The sequence below is a fragment of the Urocampus carinirostris genome, chromosome 14 (assembly GCF_059441175.1).
Source record: "Urocampus carinirostris isolate Australia breed hairy pipefish chromosome 14, RoL_Ucar_1.0, whole genome shotgun sequence".
In the NCBI taxonomy this organism is placed as follows: domain Eukaryota; kingdom Metazoa; phylum Chordata; class Actinopteri; order Syngnathiformes; family Syngnathidae; genus Urocampus; species Urocampus carinirostris.
The window spans coordinates 24,499,191-24,519,649 of record NC_142362.1 but is presented as its reverse complement, the minus strand read 5'-3'; the positions used below and the strand labels follow the sequence as shown (position 1 = coordinate 24,519,649).

At 41.6% G+C, this 20,459-nt stretch overlaps 1 protein-coding gene across 3 annotated transcripts in view; it reads left to right on the top strand.

Annotated features, from left to right (window-relative positions):
- Window positions 1-20,459, top strand: part of bcor (BCL6 corepressor) — a 65,375-nt gene that overhangs the window by 15,310 nt on the left and 29,606 nt on the right. For 2 of the 3 annotated variants that reach the window (XM_088352832.1, XM_088352834.1), the window contains exons 2-6: window positions 6,580-6,655; window positions 6,769-9,861; window positions 12,924-12,980; window positions 14,963-15,116; window positions 18,894-19,136. In XM_088352832.1, the coding sequence (XP_088208958.1) occupies window positions 6,653-6,655; window positions 6,769-9,861; window positions 12,924-12,980; window positions 14,963-15,116; window positions 18,894-19,136 (3,550 nt within the window). In that variant the 5' untranslated portion in view covers window positions 6,580-6,652. The remainder of the gene's footprint in view (window positions 1-6,579; window positions 6,656-6,768; window positions 9,862-12,923; window positions 12,981-14,962; window positions 15,117-18,893; window positions 19,137-20,459) is intronic. The other variant, XM_088352833.1, reaches the window with a different exon arrangement.

The window sequence follows — 20,459 nt, the reverse complement described above, 5'->3', positions numbered from 1 at the left end:
TGATAGAGATACAGTACTGTATACGTAGTATGTTTACATACGAACTAGGAAGAGGAAGCACTTTTTTTTGTTCCAGGTGGATGCTGGTTTACTTCTCACAGCGCCACACGCCGGTGGTGGCGGAAAGAAGCATTACAGTACTGTCCTCTACTTGGAAAAATGTGCACACAATCCAAAATGTAACATGCAGCAATGGCCGGATATTTTTCGATATCCCCCAAAAATGTTCGTATCTACTGTTTTTTGTAAGTCGAATGGTCGTAAGTAGGGGAGGATCTGTATAATAATTGTGCGACAAAATGTACAGCTTTTTAATATTCAAAAGTTGCTACGTGTGTTTGAATAATAAAAAAATACATACATTTTTTTCCCCCATGTTGTAATACTTTTTGCTGCAGCAAAGGAACACGTCAAGATAGCATGCAGGAGAAAGCACAAATTTCTCGCATAGAAACATTGTAATAAAAATATTTACTGAAATTTTGACTTGCATAGGTTATTATCTAACTAGATAACTTTTCCAATGATGAAAAACTTTAAAATTCAGTTCTCTGCGTGTAAATGGAATATTGTTGTTTAGAAATAAAATAAACTATATACATTGCATTATTTATAAATGTTCATCAAAACATGAGAAACCACCAAATAAATTGAGTTGTTACTCTTAAATGTATTTATCACAACATTCATCTTGTATTGTCAACTTGTCAAACGTTGCGCGTGTGAGACAGACGTTTAGTGTCAAATAAATTCCGACTAATTATTCTAATGTTAGCAAAGTATGATGCGCCCATTTTCCTAAGCTTTCAGCTCAACCCATAATGACACCAGATAATGGAGCGGCGCTTCATCCCACTGTGCGTAAATTGTGAATGCAATGAGGCTGCAGTGAGGGATTGGCGTAAAGACGCCGGCCACCAGTGCGTTAGGGATATATGTGTGATTTTGTGTGTGTTGAGGATCTCGTCACAGTCTGCAACAGATTATTGTTATTATTGACTTTTTAAATCTTTTTATTTACAATGTCCGCTCACCATGTGTGAAAGTTTCAATGTAAATGCCAAGTTATGCCCGTGAGAACACTCATGTAGAAGTCAGGCGGTCCTTTTTGGGTCAGAGTCAACACAGTTGCATATCCCAGGCAAGATGCACTGCCGCACTCGCTCCTCATTAGACGCAATGTGTCATGGCATCAGACATGTTGTTGTTGTGTATGCAGCTGCTTTGGCAATCAGAAGCTATACAGGCGGCGTGGGAGACACTGTACAGAGGAATCTTTGCGCTGAGATGCTGAAACCATTTTTCCTATAGATGTAGATACAAATGCAGAATAAAATATTTTCCATTGTTGATTTACTACAGATCAGTAATGAGTACGTTTACATGCAGGGTATTGTCGGAGAGGAACATTTCCAATATTCGGGTGATTTAAGGCCACGTAAACAAAAACACAAATCCAAAAAAATGCTCTTTTACGGACTGCAAATTGTCAGATTATAAGGGTTGAATTAGTCCTTTCATATTCAGATTACTCGTTCATGAGTTTTTTTTTCTTAGTTGTTGTCGCAAAGAACTTTAGACTTGTAGTACATAATAGAATAATACAACTCAACTCGCTAAACAAGCCTCATGTGTATTGGTTGATTTCCCCACAACATTTTTATTTTATTCTCTTGTGCAGTGGCAAAATTGCCTCTGTTTTGATTATAGATATTGTGTAAGTCCATGTTTCATGAGCTACATACAACCACAACTTGTAAACATAGTTTACAACAAGGCTCACTTTTAGAGCAAGACAAAACAAGGATGGTACATTGTTGATTATGGGCAGTGATAGAAACTAAATCTTTTAATGTCAAAAGTTAAATGCGGAAAACTTATATTTGCGCAGCGAAAACTCCAACTCTCGCTTCATTTACTACTAACTGCCATTTATACTGCGTTAACACTTGTTACTAGTCATGTAAATAAATTATTATTGAGATCATCCCCAAAAAAGAATGCTGATCTAAATTCAACTATACCTTGCTTATAAACATACCCCAAATTGTAACAGTTTACCAATCTGAATGTACAAATTCAAATACAAATTTACAATTGAAGCCTATTCTAATATTCCTTATCTAATTTTTAACAAGGTATTTTATTACGTTGTTATCCTGGTTGTAAATTATGTTCTTGACTTTATAATCAATGACTATGAAGACTGTTCTATTCTGAATGTGAAAGGGACATTGGGTTTTATTTAGTGCCTTGTAATAGTGAAAAACTCAATTTATAAAAAAAAAAAAGGTTCATTTTATTACTAAGCAAAAATACATAAACTATTGTATAAACATGCATTTTATTTTAATATGAGTTAGTCAAGAAATCAATATTTATTTGGCACAACATGAGGCTCACCTAGTGGGAACTGATGATTGTCCACCATCTTGTTTCTGAAAGGCTTGGGGAAAAAACAATAACAAAATCTGTGCGTTGGTCACTTTGAGTCTCTGTAATTTGTATTTTTCTTTAGGCTTTGTAACACAGCCTATTTCTCATTTATTGTATTTGCTTGAACGTGACTTTTATCTCACCAAGGCAAGTCAGACTCTGTTTCGTTCAACTGTCCCACATTCTCTAAATATTTGTGCGTCACCGAGCCACTGTGATAATACTCAAGGTCTGATTTGCAAACTTGGCAAGTAGTCTTTATACGCCGCAACTAGGTTAGAATTCTCCAAAACTTTAGAATTTTGGCATGGGTGCGATATGTTGACACCGCCATTTCTATATGTTTGGTACCGCTCAAGACAGATGTTTTTGCGACTCTTAGAGATTCTATTCATCTAAAGATGCCTCACTCTGTTAAAAAAAAAAACGTGTCTGGCAACAATAGTCAACAATGGAATTCATTGGCAACTATTTCTATCATCGATTTATTTATTTATTTAATTTTTTTTTTTTCGACAACGTCGATTAATCGTTGCAGCCCTGGTTGGTAGCACCCATCTGTTTTGCACAATGGCCAAAACCTGTTCACGACCTCACCTTCCTACCTCCACATTTCACCACTCCGTTGCCTTAAGTTGCGCGTTTGTCTGTCAAGGCAGCATGCCGTCAAATGTCTACATTCCTATAAGAGGCTTATTTTTTGTTATCTTGTTCAGTCTCATTGAGCGCAGATTGCTTTTTCAATGCCAGATGAGCTGCTGCTACGATGGCAGCGTGTGTGCGTGCTTGTGTGAGACAGGAAGCGGGAGTGACGCACTCGCTTGTGCATGTGTTGGCTGCGCCTCTGCACGCAAACCCTTTCAGTTTTGTCATATGCGGATGTTGTCGAGGCAGGCCTGCTCGCCTCGGTCGGGAGGTGATGTGTTTGTGTGTGTCTGTGGTGAGGAGGAGGAGGAACTGGGAGGGTGCACTCTGGGACAGGGAGGAACCGTGATGAGGGGCCCGCAGCAGCCTGATTAATGGGCCTCGGGTCATGGCAATAAAAGTGGCGTGCCAGCGAGGCTCGCCGTCATTCCTCTGGGATGATAGAGGAGAGCGCTTTCTCTGCTGCCCTCAGCACTGCTGAGCACGGCAAGGCTTCGCTCTTTACTATTTAAAGGCTCTTTCCTCCCCCCAGGCCTCGGCCTTCCGTCTTTTGACTGCGTGGGCTCCCCTTATTGCCACTTGACAAAAATGTCCTCATAAGGAGACTTCACCTACACTACCGTTCAAAAGTTTAGGGTCGCTTAGAATGTTCCTTATTTTAAAGAAAAACAAACTATTCACAATGACACCCCGAACATTGTTAACTCAACTAATCTTTATTTATAAATTCTATAGCATATGAATAACCTATATTTCATTTTGACAATATCTGTGTATTATTTGCCCTCATGTAGGTTTTAGATCAGGGGATGGTGTGTTAATAGTCTGTGGTTTGCAATAATCTGTGGTCTGTGCAGCCCTTTGAGACTCTGTGATTAAGGACTATACAAATAAACATGACTTGACTATCAAGCCCTTTAAAAAGCCACAACAGAAGACAAAGTCCTGTACACAAGTAAAATACAATAAACAGAAAACCTTAAAATATACCATGAAATAATAAAATAATAAAACAGGAACAAAGTCTCATGTTGGGTCAAAAACGAAGGAATAAAATGGGTTTTAAAACTAGTCTTGAAAATGGACACTTTGTTATGTGCAAAGGCAAATTGTTCCAAAATTTGTGAGCAGCAACAGAGAAGGCTCCATCTCCTTTGAGCTTCCTTTTAGTGCCCCTAACATTCAAACAGCTGGATATGTTTACTTGCTAAACATCAAAATTACTGGGGGAAAAAACCCTTAGTTTTTCAATGCATACATTCAAATTTATTGCTTAGGAGTGGCATGATATATTACTTTGCTTGGAGTGGTTCAAAACCAATATGATTAAAAAAAATCTATTAACTTTAAAAATAAACAACAAAATGTTCATGTCTGCGTGTTCATTTGTTCATTAATGCATATTGAAGCTTATATTCTAAAAGTGGAATGAATGGAATGTTTATTAAAAAAAGACCAAACAATGAGATAAAGTAACGAATATATTAAAAAAAAATGGATAAACAACATTATCTTTTTTTCTCCCTGAATACCAAGGCATCTGATTGTAGACTATTGGTAGACAGAAAAAAAAAATCAAATAATTTTATTTTCTCCTTGCCCTCTTCTCTTTAACCAAATGCAGCCAGCCTATCCAAAAGTGTTCCAGACCTTAGAACACCACAATTTTAAACAATAATTTGGTCATACACCACAGTTACACACTTAACTGGTCAGCAGGTCTGCCTCAGTTTCGATTTTGATTCCACCAACCAACCCTTTAGTGTGAATTTTCCATTTTCCCTGTGTCCATGTGGGTTTTTCGCCGGGTATTCTGGTTTCCTCTCACATTCCCAAAACATGCTTGGTGGTTTGGCAAATCAGTTTAGGGTGTACCCCGCCTATTGCCAGAGGACAGCTGGGATGGGCTCAAGAATACAGTAATCCTTGTGACATTTAGCGGTTGTTAAAATGAAGAAATTAAAATGAGTTAGCCTGCTTCATATTAGCCTGGGCGTCCCCAACAATCTGGGTCCTGCATTTGAGCTTTGCCTTGGTAAATCCTTGTTATAAGCACAGCACAAGCCAGCATTTCTGGTCTCCTCCAAAAAGGGTCATAATGTACTGAGTACCGTTTGCACAGTTGTTGCAGTCAATTAAATTATTCTTTTTTTAATCGGTGAAAATTCCATCGCAAAAATAGCCCAAAAACAAACTGAAAAAGATCCATTGAAGATATTGCTGGAAAACAAAAGAAACTTGCAAATTTTTTTTTTTTTTACAAAGAATATTGTTTGTCCGAATGATCATCAAAACTGCCCGCACAAATTTAATGTGAAAGATCCAATTATAATTTCCTTACCCATTCAAATGAATAATTGTAATTTATCAATTTAACAGACCAATTAATAACTGATTAGAAGGTCATTTCACGCACAATCAAATTCCCATTTTCTTTTTTAGCTGTACTCGCGCTTAAAAAAAAATCACCTTACCTATTCAGGGCTTTTTTTTTTCTCATGGCCTTTTACAACAACAGTCGTTGGTTTGCTGTGGCTTAAGAGCAGACTTCTGTTTGCTTGCTCTAGTTCCACTTGTAAGCATCTGCCGATCTGTGTTGCAGTGTTGACAGGCAATAGATGGTCCCCTGCCGAAATGTCTCTAATGTATAATCTGGCTTTGAATGGCAGGCTAAGGCAACCCAGTGTGTGGGTCAGAGGGGGCAGCAAAAAACTGTGTGGGGAACATAAATGAATGGTGGAAGCCCCACAATGTGCTTCAAGCATACAGGAGGGGTCAGGACCTGGACCGGGGATGAGCAGTGGGGTTGCAGGTTGAATGCATTTGTATCAGGCTGAGTGTTGTGGCGGATGGCAGAGGAGCTCAACTCATGTGACTCATGTGTTCTCAGCTTTTTCCCCCAAAAATACAATTTTTGCCGGATTTTTTATCGTGCGCATGCGTGTTGGAGGTTGGATATCGGTATCTGCTTTTTCATTAATCAATCGGCCTATTAAATATATTCGAAACTGTAAGAGGAGCAGACGAGAAATATGCTTTGAAAGCCAAGTTATTCTATCACTCATCCTCCCCTGCCCTCCTCTCTTTTTGTTTCTTTTCTTCATTATTAAACAGTTCTTGCGCCAATTTTTAAGCTTTTAGAGAAAATTCATATCTGTTCCAAATATTGGTTCTCGAGCTCCTCTTCATACTGAAATAGGTATCGGCCCTGAAAAACCCATATTGTTGATCCCTTGTGTATCTGTGTGTGTATTTAATCTGCCATTCTGGAAAAAAGTACCACCTACGGATAAATTCCCAAAATATTACTTCAAAGAAATATTGTTTGGTTCTCATGCCCCTGTGATTAAAATATAATGCTGCTTTGTCCTTGGGAATTCCATAAGCTAAAATGTTTTTAGGACATAGTTAGTCTGTATACAACAGAGGTTTTGCGGCATATACAACAGAGGTTTTGAAAAGAGACATTTTGTGCTAAATACCTTCTCATCTCCGCAGGGTTACATCTGTTCGTGATGTTGACACGCAAAATAATTTGGAACTAAGACAAGAGAACCACATCACTCAAAACATGGTAAGTCTCAACCTATCTGTTCAAATTTATTTTACCAACCAGATAGGTGGGATAGCGGGCATTTCTCCTGTTCCAGAAGGGATTTTATCTTCTATTCACCATTTCTGTTTCAGGTGGATGCTAGGCTGACACCCCTCGCGGCAATGGGGCTGGACCGGGGCGCCATGGTCCACGATGGTCTTCGCCTCCATGGTGGGGTTGTATATCCAGGAATCAGAACTCTACAAACGGAAAAGTCTCGAGAGGCTGCCGTTCATCCGTTAGGTTACACCAGGGATGGGCTACCTGAGCTTGTCTATAAGCCGGATGGCCCTCTGGACAATCGTAAAACCACTAATGGATACCTAGGGCTCTATAAAGGCATCCCTCCTAATCTTCACAAACCAGTACTAATTCCTGGAGCAGAGGGTTTAAGCTTGGAGCGACGGCTGGCACCTGGGGAAAAAGCACCTGAAATGAGCTTGGGGACCACTGCCAGTAGTTACCTCCGTCTACCATGGCTCAACCCTTACCCAGAAGCTAGCATGTATCCCTTCATGGACTCATCCAAATACGCTGCTCTGAACATGTATAAAGCTTCGTTGCTCAGCCAACCCAACCCCTACCTTCCCCAGCATTTGGCTTACCCATCTCTTTGTGCACCACAAGGTGGAAATGTCAATCCCGTTGCGGTCACCTCTGCGGCAGAAAGGCTCTACTATATGCCAACTTACCCACCACCTAGTATTTCCTCTCCCTTGATGGCTCCTCAAATGAGGATTACTCCTGTATCAGTGGCCCCCACATCACTTGTGCACTGTCAGGACAAGAGCATTGGTGTTGCTCCGCCTTTTGTACAGCAGCTCCACCAACCACCCCCCCATGCGCAACACCATCCACCTAGTATTGATAGGGAACGATCACCTAACAGGAGCAGTCGACCAAGTAGACCTCCTTCTAGGACTGCCAGTAGTGCTAGCAGTAACACGAGTAACACAAGCTTGAGTGCTACTAGTGGTGGAAATAACAGCCTGCCTACTGACTCCTCACCACATGCATCCTCCCGGCTCTCTCAAACCTTTACCGATAATTCACCAGATTTACAACGGCCAGTCGCTAGAATGGGCCAACCAGCTGTCTCGTCAGCTTCGATATCTTCATCATCTGCCACACAGCCTATTTCTCATCTATTATCTACAGGCAATGTGGCGTCAGAGCAGGCCTCCCCTGCCAGACCCCGGCCAAGGGATGGGGTTCCAGGTGCTGAGAGGAGACCCAGCAGGTCGCCTTCAAAGTCCAATTTTGACAGGAATGTTCACCAATGCCAACCTACCAAAGAATCGACAGAGAAACCGTTGGATTTGTCAGGTAGAATGCTGGAGTTTGGACTTCCTAATGGTTTCCCTATTAAGATAGACACGATTTCTCCAGGTGCACGTTATGGCCTCCCCGCTAGTGGAGAGCTTCTAAAAGAGAACCTGTCACTCTCCCCCACTTCCCACCAGCACTCGGTGGTGAACAGCACTTCAAAAGTCGTAGATAGACCAGAGATGATCAGCACTTTACACTCTTCCTGGGTAGTTCCCAGCCGCTCTCCTTCTCAAACTCAGCACGCCACAGGTTTATCCCCATCTCCCAGACCCAATGCAGATCTTGTGTCTTCACAAGCCAAAAGCTCTTCTCCTTCTGTCATCAAACACAAAAATTTGGAGAGAGTGCTCCCTCAGCCACGCAGCTCGTCCTGCCCGAGGATAAGTGAGCCTAACTCTCTTCCATTGGATTCTACTTCCATCACATCGAGGGGACATTCTCCTAAATCAAATGGTGATTGGGCTAAACACAACCCTCTTCAATCAGAACATGTATCAGTCATGGTACCCCACAGAGAGGGAGCGGAGAAGTCCTCTCAGAGCGGAAAGAGATCAGATACCATACCTGAGGCGTCAACGTACAAAAGACCTATGTTGGAGAATGGTCATCCAGCTGCCCCCCTTTATCTGCCTCAAAGCGACCCTTACTTAACACACAGTTTGGCCTACGCTAATAGGTATCTGCCTTACCCTATTCCTGACAGCATGGCACTTCATTCCCTGCCAATTGCTGGTAAAGGTCCAGTGTACCCTCACCCAGTGTTGTTGGGTAGCAATAGCCTTTACCCATCCCACTTGGCAGCAAAACCTCCTTTGCCCTACCACAACCTCCCGCCAGCTTCAGGAGGCCCTGAATATCTTGCCTATAACTCACAAGAAATGTCCCACCCACTGATGCAACCTCTCTCTGATAAGTTGTTGGAAAGAGGAGATGGCAGCCTGAAACCATGGGGACATGAAAAATCCAGGGGTTCTTTTGAAGAAAGACAGAAGAACACAAGCAAGGATATGAGAGAAGGTAGTCATACAAAGTCAGAAAATGAATCAATAGCACAGGGAAATAGTAGCAGTCAAACCAAAACATTGTTGCAGTCTGTAGCATACAGAGAAAAAATTGAATGCATTGACCTTGTTCATTCGGACACTGATACAGACCCGACTCCAGCAGTACAGAAACCCCAGTCTGGTGATTCATCAGCTCTTGACCAAAATGAACGTTACCATAGCAACCAATCCACTGCAAGAGTGGACTATGAGCCAAAATTTCACCTTTCCCATCCATATCCTATCCTCTCTGGACACAGCCCAACACAAAAGTCCCATCCTACTGACAGGCAGCAGGAAACAACCTATGGAAAGCCAAAGGTGCTTCAGGATGCAGATTGTCCTGGAGCAGCTTTGAGCAACCCCACTAATAATCCTGGAAAGCTCCCCCGAGAAGAGGAGGAAGAGTCGAAGGAGGACGAGTGCCCCAGCCCGGAGCCTGCAGATGACGACCAGAGCACCATGCGCTGCGCTCGCACATCTGGTCAATGGAGCTCTGGAAAAGACAAAGAGGCACGGGAGAACAGAGCTCCTCACGTCACTCCAAATAGTACAGTTGTGACCAAAGAGGACAACCAGGGGGCAGTGACATACATTGAAAATGAGGACAGTGTTGTCGACCTCGGGGAGTCTCAAGGAGAGGGTGATGACGAGGACGATGAAGATTGCCATATCTCCAAAGGTTCCCGCCGATCCAGTTTGGCCAAGAGAATAGCCAACTCCTCTGGTTATGTTGGCGACCGCTTTAAATGTGTCACTACCGAGCTATATGCTGACTCCAGCAAGCTGAGCCGCGAGCAGAGAGCTCTACAGGTAAGGCCAATTAGCAGTTGTTTTTTTGCTTGTATTCAGTATGTGCACTTTCATTGCAGCATATTTTGCATGGATGAAATTTGAAGTACAAAGATTGCCATCATATGATGGAACCCATAAGTTTGGATTCTCCAACAGTATAAAGTATTTAAGTTTTACTGCTACGCTTTAAAATAAACGCATAACCTTTCTTAATCAATTAATCAACACAGATTTTTCCGATTTAAAATACATCATATGGAAAATGTTTAAACAACAACTGATACTAAATCAGGTTTAACATACATTTTTAAAATCATTGCGCTTGCTATCAATACTCCGGTCTTAAATGCCAGTTTACTAGGTGGGAAGTATTATTAGTTTCAACATCAACTTTGACAAAATAAAACTAATATTTTAAATTTGTGATTTCCATTTCACGACTCAGCTTATTTTCAAATTGAATAATTAGTCAAATGTATTAGATTTATTGCACGGCCCAAAACAATTAAAAACATTTCTTGATAATATAATTCACAATTACAATACAATTACAAATATTACAATAGAACCAGCCAAGGCTAATAATACTCGGCCAGGGTTTGTGGACACTTTTGATTTACTATATAAATAAAATATATAAAATGTAAAGTTTATATTTTTTTGCTTCAATATCCCTTTACTGTTATCAACCTCCCCAACGTAAACACCTTTCATACTAAACTATGAATACTTATGCATATGTAGAAATATTTTTCCTTTTATTTACTTTGGATCTTAGAAGTTCTGCTGTACTACAAAAGAGCTGAAATAAGCATATCAAGCAAGCTCTTTATTCCTGTTCCACAATTCCCAGAACTCAATATGGGTCGAATCTCGCATGTGACTGGCATACTGCTTTTCCGGCGCAGCGCAAGACTAATCCCCTCGCTGTCATGCTACCGTCTTGGCAACATTCTTGACCTTCCCCCCTCTCCTTAGTTTATCACCATCTTAGTCAGCGAGCGCAAGGCCAGTCGGCGCCCTCTATCAGAGATCGCGGTTCAAAGGTTAACCAGGCCTGCCCTGTCTGTATGTTGATTAGCGAGCAGGCATTTGCTAAAGGTTATTCTGCGTGCGTCCACACACGCTTGTCCTTGTGCGAGTGCCCCAGGGCAAGAACGCGTGTTTGGCGCCGAATCGTTCCCCACCCAACCCCCTTCCCCCAGCATGATCGCGGTCGGGCCTCGAAACGCATAACTGCCGCCGGCTATGCTTAACCTGGAGGTGAGGGCCAGCGGAGGGCTTGTCGTGCGTGCTAAAAAACGAGCAGCTGCCCTCGGTGGGTTTTCCTGTTTAGCTGTGGCCTCCCCCTCCCCTCCTTTCTAGTAGTTGCTACCCGCCAACCCTCTCTGCTCCCCTGCTTGCCTGCTTGCTGTCCAAGGTCATAATTCTCTTGTGCCATTTTTGGCTAAAAACGACCCCCCACCCACTCAACTTCTTTCTCACTCGACACATTAATTATGTGTGCATAAATTATACTGGGGGTGCAAGCCTTTTACCTTGTCATGTATATTGCCAATGCAGAGCCATTTAAAAAAAAAGAACATGCAGGTTGTTTGTTTTTGTTCTTATGAACTCATGGACTTATGATGGTCATAATTTCTTTTATTCGGAGAACTCAAACAACAATTAGGTCCGAGAAGACTCCTGAAGCCATTTTTGGTTTTAAACATTATTCAAGCATTTTCAGGGGCCCATTAAATGTGAACTAGTCAAGAGATTTGGTCCAATTGTGTACCACGGACCGGTTTAAAGTCTGACAATAGATTCGACTCTTACAACTGAGATCATTGTCCAATATGTGTTGCATCCAATGATAAACAAATATGGTCAGCGGTAATTTTGGACTAATTACGGCCTGCTTAAACACTGTCATATACAACTATAAAACCTTTTGTATAACGTTCACCCAAAATTTAGTGGTTGTTCTTTGTGAAAAAAAAATTGTGTGTGCACCCGAATAAATAGAGTTGAGGAAAAAATTGCCTTATTTTTTGCTTTCTTTCTTCGCGGCTCTGTACCAAACGACCCACAGCCCAATACTGGTCCGTGCCCCAGTGGGCGCTGATCACTGGTCTAATTAACTAGAATTGAAGCGCAAAGATCTAATAATAGTCAGGCAATATGTTTGCAATTTTTTAAAATTTATCTCTGGGTGATTCGTGTGACCATAGATGGTGTCCCACCACACAACATACTGCACCCTAATAATGCTTTATTAAATCAGTTGCACAAGGTTGTGTTGTTAATGCGTGAGGAAAATCCCAGTCACCTTGGAGAGATTAATTGGCACCATACTCGACAAAACATTTAGTAACCATCACACGGCCTATTACTGTCTTATTCTTACCCATGCCCCGAACCGCCTCAGCCGTTTGGTGCTCACATTTCGTGCGCTTCATATGCATGTTGTTTGAACCACCAGTTTATGGGCCCAGCTTTTATAATTGCATGATGGGCTCGATGAAAGGTTCCTTCAGGCACACAATCCAAAGGTTTCAAACGCTCCTCCTGTCAGCACATTTGACATTTGTCGTTCACAAACACTTTTTTAGCTACTGTTTTTATTTTCTCCTCCACTTGACACACGTCCACATCTAGGCGCCAACATTCCATAATAAATAGCTAACAAACCGTATGCTTTGTTATCCACTGGCGCAGAGGCAGATTTGTTAATGTGTCCCAAATGTCTGTCTGTGTTGTTGAAGGCATCCTCGTGAACTGTGGTTTTGTCTGTGTCATGCTTGTCAATGCGCAGTTGCGGCACAAAGCTATTCAACGCTATGTTTCTGGATGTGTAATAATTGAATTTGTTCTACAGAAAACCCAATGCCTAGTTACTACCATTTTACCCCATCATGCTTATTAATACATATTTTGTTCTGAAATCATTTGATAGTTTTGTGCTGAACTGTGGTGTATTGTTGTCATTTTGTGGGACTGCCTTGTGAATTTGTCAAGAAACGGTGGAGAAAAGTTACAATAGACACAAAAATGAAATGATGGACAGTTATATTGAGCCCCCCATTCTAATTGCTTAGATGGAAGTCATATCACGAGAGGGGAGTAATATAAGTCAACCTGCAGCTAACTGGGAGGTCAGTTCTTTACATTTCTTATCTCATCTGCCTCTGATGGCCTCTGTCTCCTTGTTGTATACTGTACTCTGTGTCGCTGCACACTTGTCCGTTTTTCGCACTGCCTCCCCCACATTCTTCCACCCCCTCTAAGTTTAAACCCCCTCTACCTTCTCTTCCCAACTGCCTTGGGGCTTAGATGTATGATTCCTAGCCATGTTTGTATTCCAGGAAAGAAAGATGTGCCAGGACTTTTAGGCCCATCGCGCATGGACTCACAACGGCTTCAATAGTCTAACCTGTGTCTTTATGCTTGTTTTTTTTTTCTTCCCACCCCTTTTTTTCTTGTGTGTCGGTTTAATTACTTGGCATTTTTAAAAACGTATTTTTAAGTGACTTCTTTTTATCCTAACGCACTTTGTTTTGCATTTATAGTTTCTGAATCAATTGACCCCTTTCCGTGTTTGTAAAGTGTGACATAGCCTAGCTGCGCACGCATTGTTGAGGCAGAAAAGCGGTATTCATGTCAATTTATACCAGCCAAATAAAATAAAAAGATCAAATGAGCAACAGGTTTGTGCAAGGAGAAAGATAGCAACTTTATTTTGGTGATCAACGTCAGAAAATCAAATTTTTTAAATTTTGATCAGCGCTACACGCAGATTGTGCGAGCGATATTGTGGAGCTTTTTCGCCTCATACAGTATACAACACCAGTCCCTATTTTGTAAGTAACGCGTAAAATCCCTTTTCATGCCAGCGAGTTAAATGGACAAAAATAGCGGCTCAGTCGACGAGTTAATACTTACAGTAGCTTACTTCACACCTGAGTTAGAATTTAGAATTGACTTTTGTTGGCTTACACCCACATTAAATACGTCATTAGTATTTGTAGGATGAATAATAATGCAAATGACAATAATTTATTAAAAGTCTAATTATGCATCATTTATATATATATATATATATATATATATATATATATATATATATATATATCTTATCTCATCTCATCTCATTAGCTACACCGCTTATCCTCAGTAGGGTCGCGGGGGTGCTGGAGCCCATCCCAGCAATCATCGGGCAGTGGGCAGGGGACACCCTGAACTGGTTGCCGGCCAATCGCAGGGCACACGGGGACAGACAACTCACTCGCTCAATCACACCTAGGGACAATTTGGACCGGCCAATTCACCTGACATGCATGTTTTTGGAATGTGGGAGGAAACCGGAGTGCCCGGAGGAAACCCACGCAAGCACGGGGAGAACATACAAACTCCGCACAGGAAGTCTGGAGCTGGATTTGAACCCATGACAGGTTCCCATGACATGAACTGTGCCGCACAAGCGCTAACCACTGCGCCGCCGTGCTGCCCTTATATATATATATATATATATATATATATATATATATGCACAAACACCAATAATGTTATTTTTTTTAATACTTTTTATTATAATTTATCTAGTAGCTAGTACCAGTAGTAGAAAAAAAAAGAAAACTTGGCCTAGAGTACGCATTGGTAGCCAAGACTTGGAATTTTCGCGGAACTTATTCTACCTACACTTTCTAAAGCATCCTGCATTCAAGTACATTTAAACCTGATTGCCATGATAACTTACCAGATATGACATTTTTAATGATGTCTTCAGTCCAGTCAGTTATTTCAACAGCTTGTAGCCACACGCATGTACGGTGGTTTTGAAAGGCCTGTTTCGTCTTGGGTTTAAAAACAATTCCGATTTGTGCACCTTTATTTGTAAATTGCAACTCTAAAAACGCAACTCAACATACAAATGTTCTCCCGCTCCGTTCAAATTCGTACTGCCACTCCCGCTGTTATGGGTCAACAATGCGCACGCATCCTGGGGCGATCCGGTGATGACAGGGGTCTATAGTAATGTTTTAGAGAGGAGAAAGTGTGTGGTTTGGCAAGGCAACGTGTAGTTTTCATGGGATTTTTCTGCATTTCTTTCTGTCTGCATGTTTATGTGCGTGCACAGCGGGCGATGATGCGGTTCTCTGAGCTGGAGCTGAAGGAGAAGGAAGGCGGCGGCTTGTGCATGTCTGCCCTGCCAGTTGGACGGGAGCTGGCAGACGGCCAACGCAGAGACCGAGCGCTGGAACTTGGCCAATTCTCCACCAGGCAGGAAGAGGGTGAGTGCGCACCAGCTTGATATGTCATGTTTTACGGACTAAAAGCACATTTTGCCTGAAATTTTAAAGTGCGCCTTATAACCAGGTGTCATATCAGAGGTGGGTAGAGTAGGCAAAAATTTTAATCACATAAAAGTACTGTTACTTTTTTTTTTAACACCTATTCAATCAGATCATCAAATCATCAAAATCCATCCAATCAACAATAAATTACATGTGATTTAATAATAAAATAAAGTAATCAAGGTAAAATAAAAGACTTTAATAAACATCAAAATTATAACAGTATAAATCGTAGAACTAAGTAAAACCCAAGGTAGAACGTTTAAAGCCAAAGTACTGTTTTGACAGGCTCTGCAGGTAGAACAACAAGCTAGCCCAGGGGTCAGCACCGCAAAATTTGGAAGAGCCATATTTGACCAAAAAACTAAAAACAAATTTGTCAGGAGCCACAAAAAATAAAATCCTTTTGTAAGCCTTATAATAACGCGACAGATGCTGTATGTATCTATATTAGCCTATTGAAATAATTACTATGTTGGATGCAGCACATCCTGTGGAGAATGACGTGACTGCTCTGTTCTATGATAGTCTCAAGTTTATTAATGCATTATTGAATGCTTGTTTTGATGAAATTAAAGATGCAATTAAAAAATCCAATTTTTTTTGTCATTTTTGGTGGATTTGTAAAAACAACAAAGGTGCATGATATGCTCCTTACCTGGCCATCAAAAAGAGAGCAATAAAACTTGGCATGCATTTATTAAAAATAAGCTAGCAACCTTTTGAAAAGATGTTGTAAATAAAATCACATTTATACAGTTAGCTTGATTTCTGTGGAGTTATGTTTCTCTTTTTACCTTTGAGCTCTAAGGCAGATCACACCCGCTGGTTTGCTTTAAAACAGCTGTCTGCTTGGTATGTGACGCGTACCCTTCAAAAAGGGCGGAGCTTGGCCCGCACATTGTCTCTCACCAGAGAGAAAAAAAGCAAACGAAAGACTGATAAATGCACGTATTTATGTGGATGGGATTCAAGTTACTCATTAACGCCCAAGTAAAGTGCACAAATTTACTCAAGTAAAAGTAAAAAGTATAATAATTAAAATATACTCCCACAAGTACTAAATGTGCCAAAACTTAAGTGAATGTAATGGAGTAAATGTAACTCTTGCTACCCACCCCTGTGTCCTGTATAACGCAGAATACGGTGGACAAGACTGGTAATACATACAGTAACTATAGTTATGCATTACCATACTAGGTTTTATGTTAATACCGTATTTTAGCAATTTTTGATCAAATGGATAGACATCGCTGACCTTATTATGCAAAATAATGTATGCAATGGAATCTAACCTGTGTAGTGGTGGTGAGAGTGCTGGTAATTTACCACTACACCACCAGTGGTACAACCTACATATGACATGGCATTAAAAAATGGGTCTCTAATGTGCTTCCTGCGGGCACCGGGCTTTCCCGGAGGATAGGAGGTGTCCGCGAACCTGTCCTGAAATAGCTCACCTGTGCTGGGTTATTGTAATTTTCTAGCAAAGTGTTTTATTTAGTTTTCGACTAAGTATATTAGACCCTACCTTCAATAATTAACCTAGTGATGACATAGTAAAAAACAGAAGTTATTTTAGAAATTCATATAAAATTGGTGCCCTTTGCGCTAATTAGTCACAAAAAGTATCTCGCAGCTTGAAAAGGGTTGGAAAATCCTGCATTTGACATTATCTGTTAACACTGTTTTTACTCATGATGCAAAAAATACTGAATTGTATAATGCAATCTCATCGGTTAAACAGTCTCTCCGCATCTTAACCAACGAATGTTAGAGAATAGAGAGAACAGAAACTCTTTCAACAAAATTCTTTACAATCTCTTTTACGTACGCATACATATAAAACTGAGAGGCTATTGACGCACAGGTGAAGAAGTCAAAAGATTGTTTAACCAATCACAATTCACTAAGAAAATCAGTGTTTTAGCACCATGAGTAAAATTTGTGTGATAAGGGGATAATCTCTAATTAATTATCTCCAAAACTTTGAATGTAATTTGAACTACTTTTGTCTAGTGGTAGTGTCTCAACTCTCTCACAGCTATAACTCCGGTTTGATTTCCATTGCACACACTATTTCGTGATTCGGGACTGAGGCACCAGTAATACAATGGAGTGTTATGTACCCGCACAAAGGAAAGCGCTTATGAGGGGTGGCCAACCTTGTCCCTGAAAGCCACATGTCCTGCATGTTTTTGGAGTTTCTCTGCTCCAATACAGGCTCTCAAATATTGGGTGGGCCACACCTGCTATTACTGTAGCCTAATTTTCATGCGCCTTATTTATGAAATACATATGACAAAAGACTACCTTATAGTGCATTGAATACGGTAATAATAGACTCGAAGAGTGAGACTCAAACAATAAGTGCACTGGTGCGCACATTCGGCAAACGCGGTGGCGAGCAAGACCGGGTCAATCTAAAAAAAGACACGGGCTTCCTCTGTCTGCGCAGACGCTATTGCACAAGCGCAAGTGAGCCCGCAGGACTCAAGAGGGGAGTTTTATTTTCAAGAAGCCTTTTGTGCTTATCTGCGCACAGGGATTTGAATCGAGAGGAAGTACAGGGCGGGAGAGATCGTGCACGAGTGAAAGCAGTGTGTGAGTGGGGGTGAAAGCGGATGGGGGGAGCGCAACAGAAAGAGGGACAGAAAAGGGGGGTTAAGATACGTTGGCGTGGAGCCCAGCTGCGTGTTTGAGTGAGGCCGTCGCTGACGTGTGAGCCTAATTATGGCATGGGGAGTGAGTCTGGGGGGGTTGGTAGTGGGTTTGAGTCACACTCTAAGTGAGAAGGGCGTGGTGCAGTGGGGGAGGACAGAGGACACGGTGACAGAAAAGCAGTCAGAGTGGGGACCGAGGTAATATTCCAAGCCCAAGTCTGAACCCAACCGGAACTGAATTTCGGCCCGGGTTGGGCTTAAAGTGTCAGTCATTACGTTCGGGTCGGGCCTGGGTTCTTTCTCACTCACTGTTTAATAAATTATTACCACCCGTCATTGGCCTCTCTGCCTCTCTCTCCCTCTCTTTTAAAGTCCCACTCCAAGTTCTTACGGACATACTGCTGTTGTGGTCTATGGCCCAATCTCCTACCCATGAAAATCACCAACGGCCTTAAAATGTTCCCGTCAATGCTTAAGAAGAATCAGTCGACGATGAAAAATTGTCTGTTAATGTAAACTCCACTGACACTGGAATATAAAAGTAGAAAATCTTTGTGTCTCATTTAGATGAGATCACATTACAAAAGACACAGGCTTTAGTATATCATAGTCATCATAAATCACCTCCTCCTCACAATCAAATTGAAATTTCAGTTTTTCTTCAGGCTCAATCCAGATATCGAGTTAATTGGTCGAGCTCAGGCTGGCTCGGGTTTTAATACCTTTGGGCCTGGATTGGGTTGAGCTTGATTTTTTTGTTTTGTTTTTTAAGCCCAATCTTACCTCTGGCTGGAGGTAACATACCCAGAATGTTGTCTTGCCTCAGTCAAAGTGTTGGCGTTGTCAGTAAACCGTCAAGCCCTTGGCTTGGCTGACATCAGATTATAAAGTCTTTACCCCATCAAAGTTTTACTGCCAGTTTTTAAAGTAGAATCAAAGCTGCCTGTTTCTTAACGAGCGTCTTCCCGCTAAAGCCGCCTCTCACCTACTGTCTATTGGTTTTCATCTCCCGTCACTAATGCCCTGCTTTCCATTTTTCATCCATGCTCAGGTGGTCTTCTGCCGTACCCCAATAATCGTGTGCCAGTCCTTCAGAGGTGCGGGACCCAGAGAGAATTGGCCGGCTTGAGGCTTGGGCCAGACTCTGAAGGGGATCATTCGGCTTTAGCGTCCAGGGAGGAGGCGCTCGGTCATGACTTTTGCGCTGGCAGGAAGCACCCTCGCATTTTCAAGGGGGAGCAGGAGGAAGACGAGAGGATGTTCCACCCTCAGAAAAGAGCCAAATTGTCTGCCGGTGAGAAATTTTTATTTTGTTGTGCTACGCACGCACACACACACACACACACACACACACACACACACACTCCGGCTTTTCTTCAAATCTTCACTGTGTCTCTGCTGAAGTCACATCTTGTTCTTTGGTCAACAGATTTCTTCAAAATCAACGTTGCCAAAAAAATCAAAGATTTTAGTTGGGGGAAAAAACCCTAGCCCTTTAGAAGGTAGCCTCATTCCCCCCAGTCTCGCTATTTGCTCTGTGCGTCAGCCAGCAACGGCAAGTGTTTAATCTTGTCTTTGAGGCCGAGCTTTGAGCACAGAGCAAGGAAAAGGGGCCAGTCACATTCTCTCGATTCTTTCAACACCATTCCTCTGCACCGCTTACCAACTACCACATCCTTTTTCAAAGCTACTCTTTTCGTCTCTTCAGCTTCCCTCATCTCTTTGGATCTCCTTTTTCTTGTCTCCCTTCCTTCCGGCTTCCAGTATCAGACACTCTGTAACAATATGATGAGTCAAATGTCTGTCCCATATATATTTTTGACTTTCGGACTACATGCAATTTTTTTCCTCGCCAAAATCGGGCATCTAGTCTTTGAAAATAATTTACTTTTTATTTTGTTTTTATTGCGAAGGAAATAAAATGTTGTCCCAAACAAGGGTATCCATCAATTATTTATCAAAATTTGTTCGCTCTTTTGAACAAGTTCAAAATTGCTTCCTTCATTTTAAGCGGAACCTCGAATGGCTTTTACGCTTGCGGAGAAAACAAAAGTGCAGGAGCTGAGCCTATCAGCCAACAAAGCTAAGATACGAACCAGCCGGCCTTTTGGTGCTATGTGTTGGTAGTGCTTTCTTTACGGTACTAACTGGTTTCCCTTGTTGGAATAAACAAACTCACCACATAATCGGTCATCGCTGCACTTTTCGCCCCCAAAACGATCAACTTTTTAGTTCAATCGGGGTGCCCGGTGCAGTGCTCCAAGAACTCCAATCGTTGATCTGTTGTCTTTTATAGGTATACTTTTTGTTTTACCCATTTCTGCATTTTTGTACACATATCTGTGTTGTATCTGCAAACTGATGTATGTAGAGAGGATATTGTAACATTCTCTACAACAATTGACTTCGCCGTGGCATTGGATTCTTGTGTTCCCTGCACAAGACACTTCGGCGGGAGCCATTGGCTTCTACTTGTCCGAAGCACTTAAAATTAAATTCATAAGTGCCGCACTGAAAGAGTTTGCTGTGCCTGCAACCAAAATCTAGTCTGGCCAGTTTTGGACATGATTTTGTCTAAAATAATGTCAATGCCAATACAACTTGGAACAAATTTTGC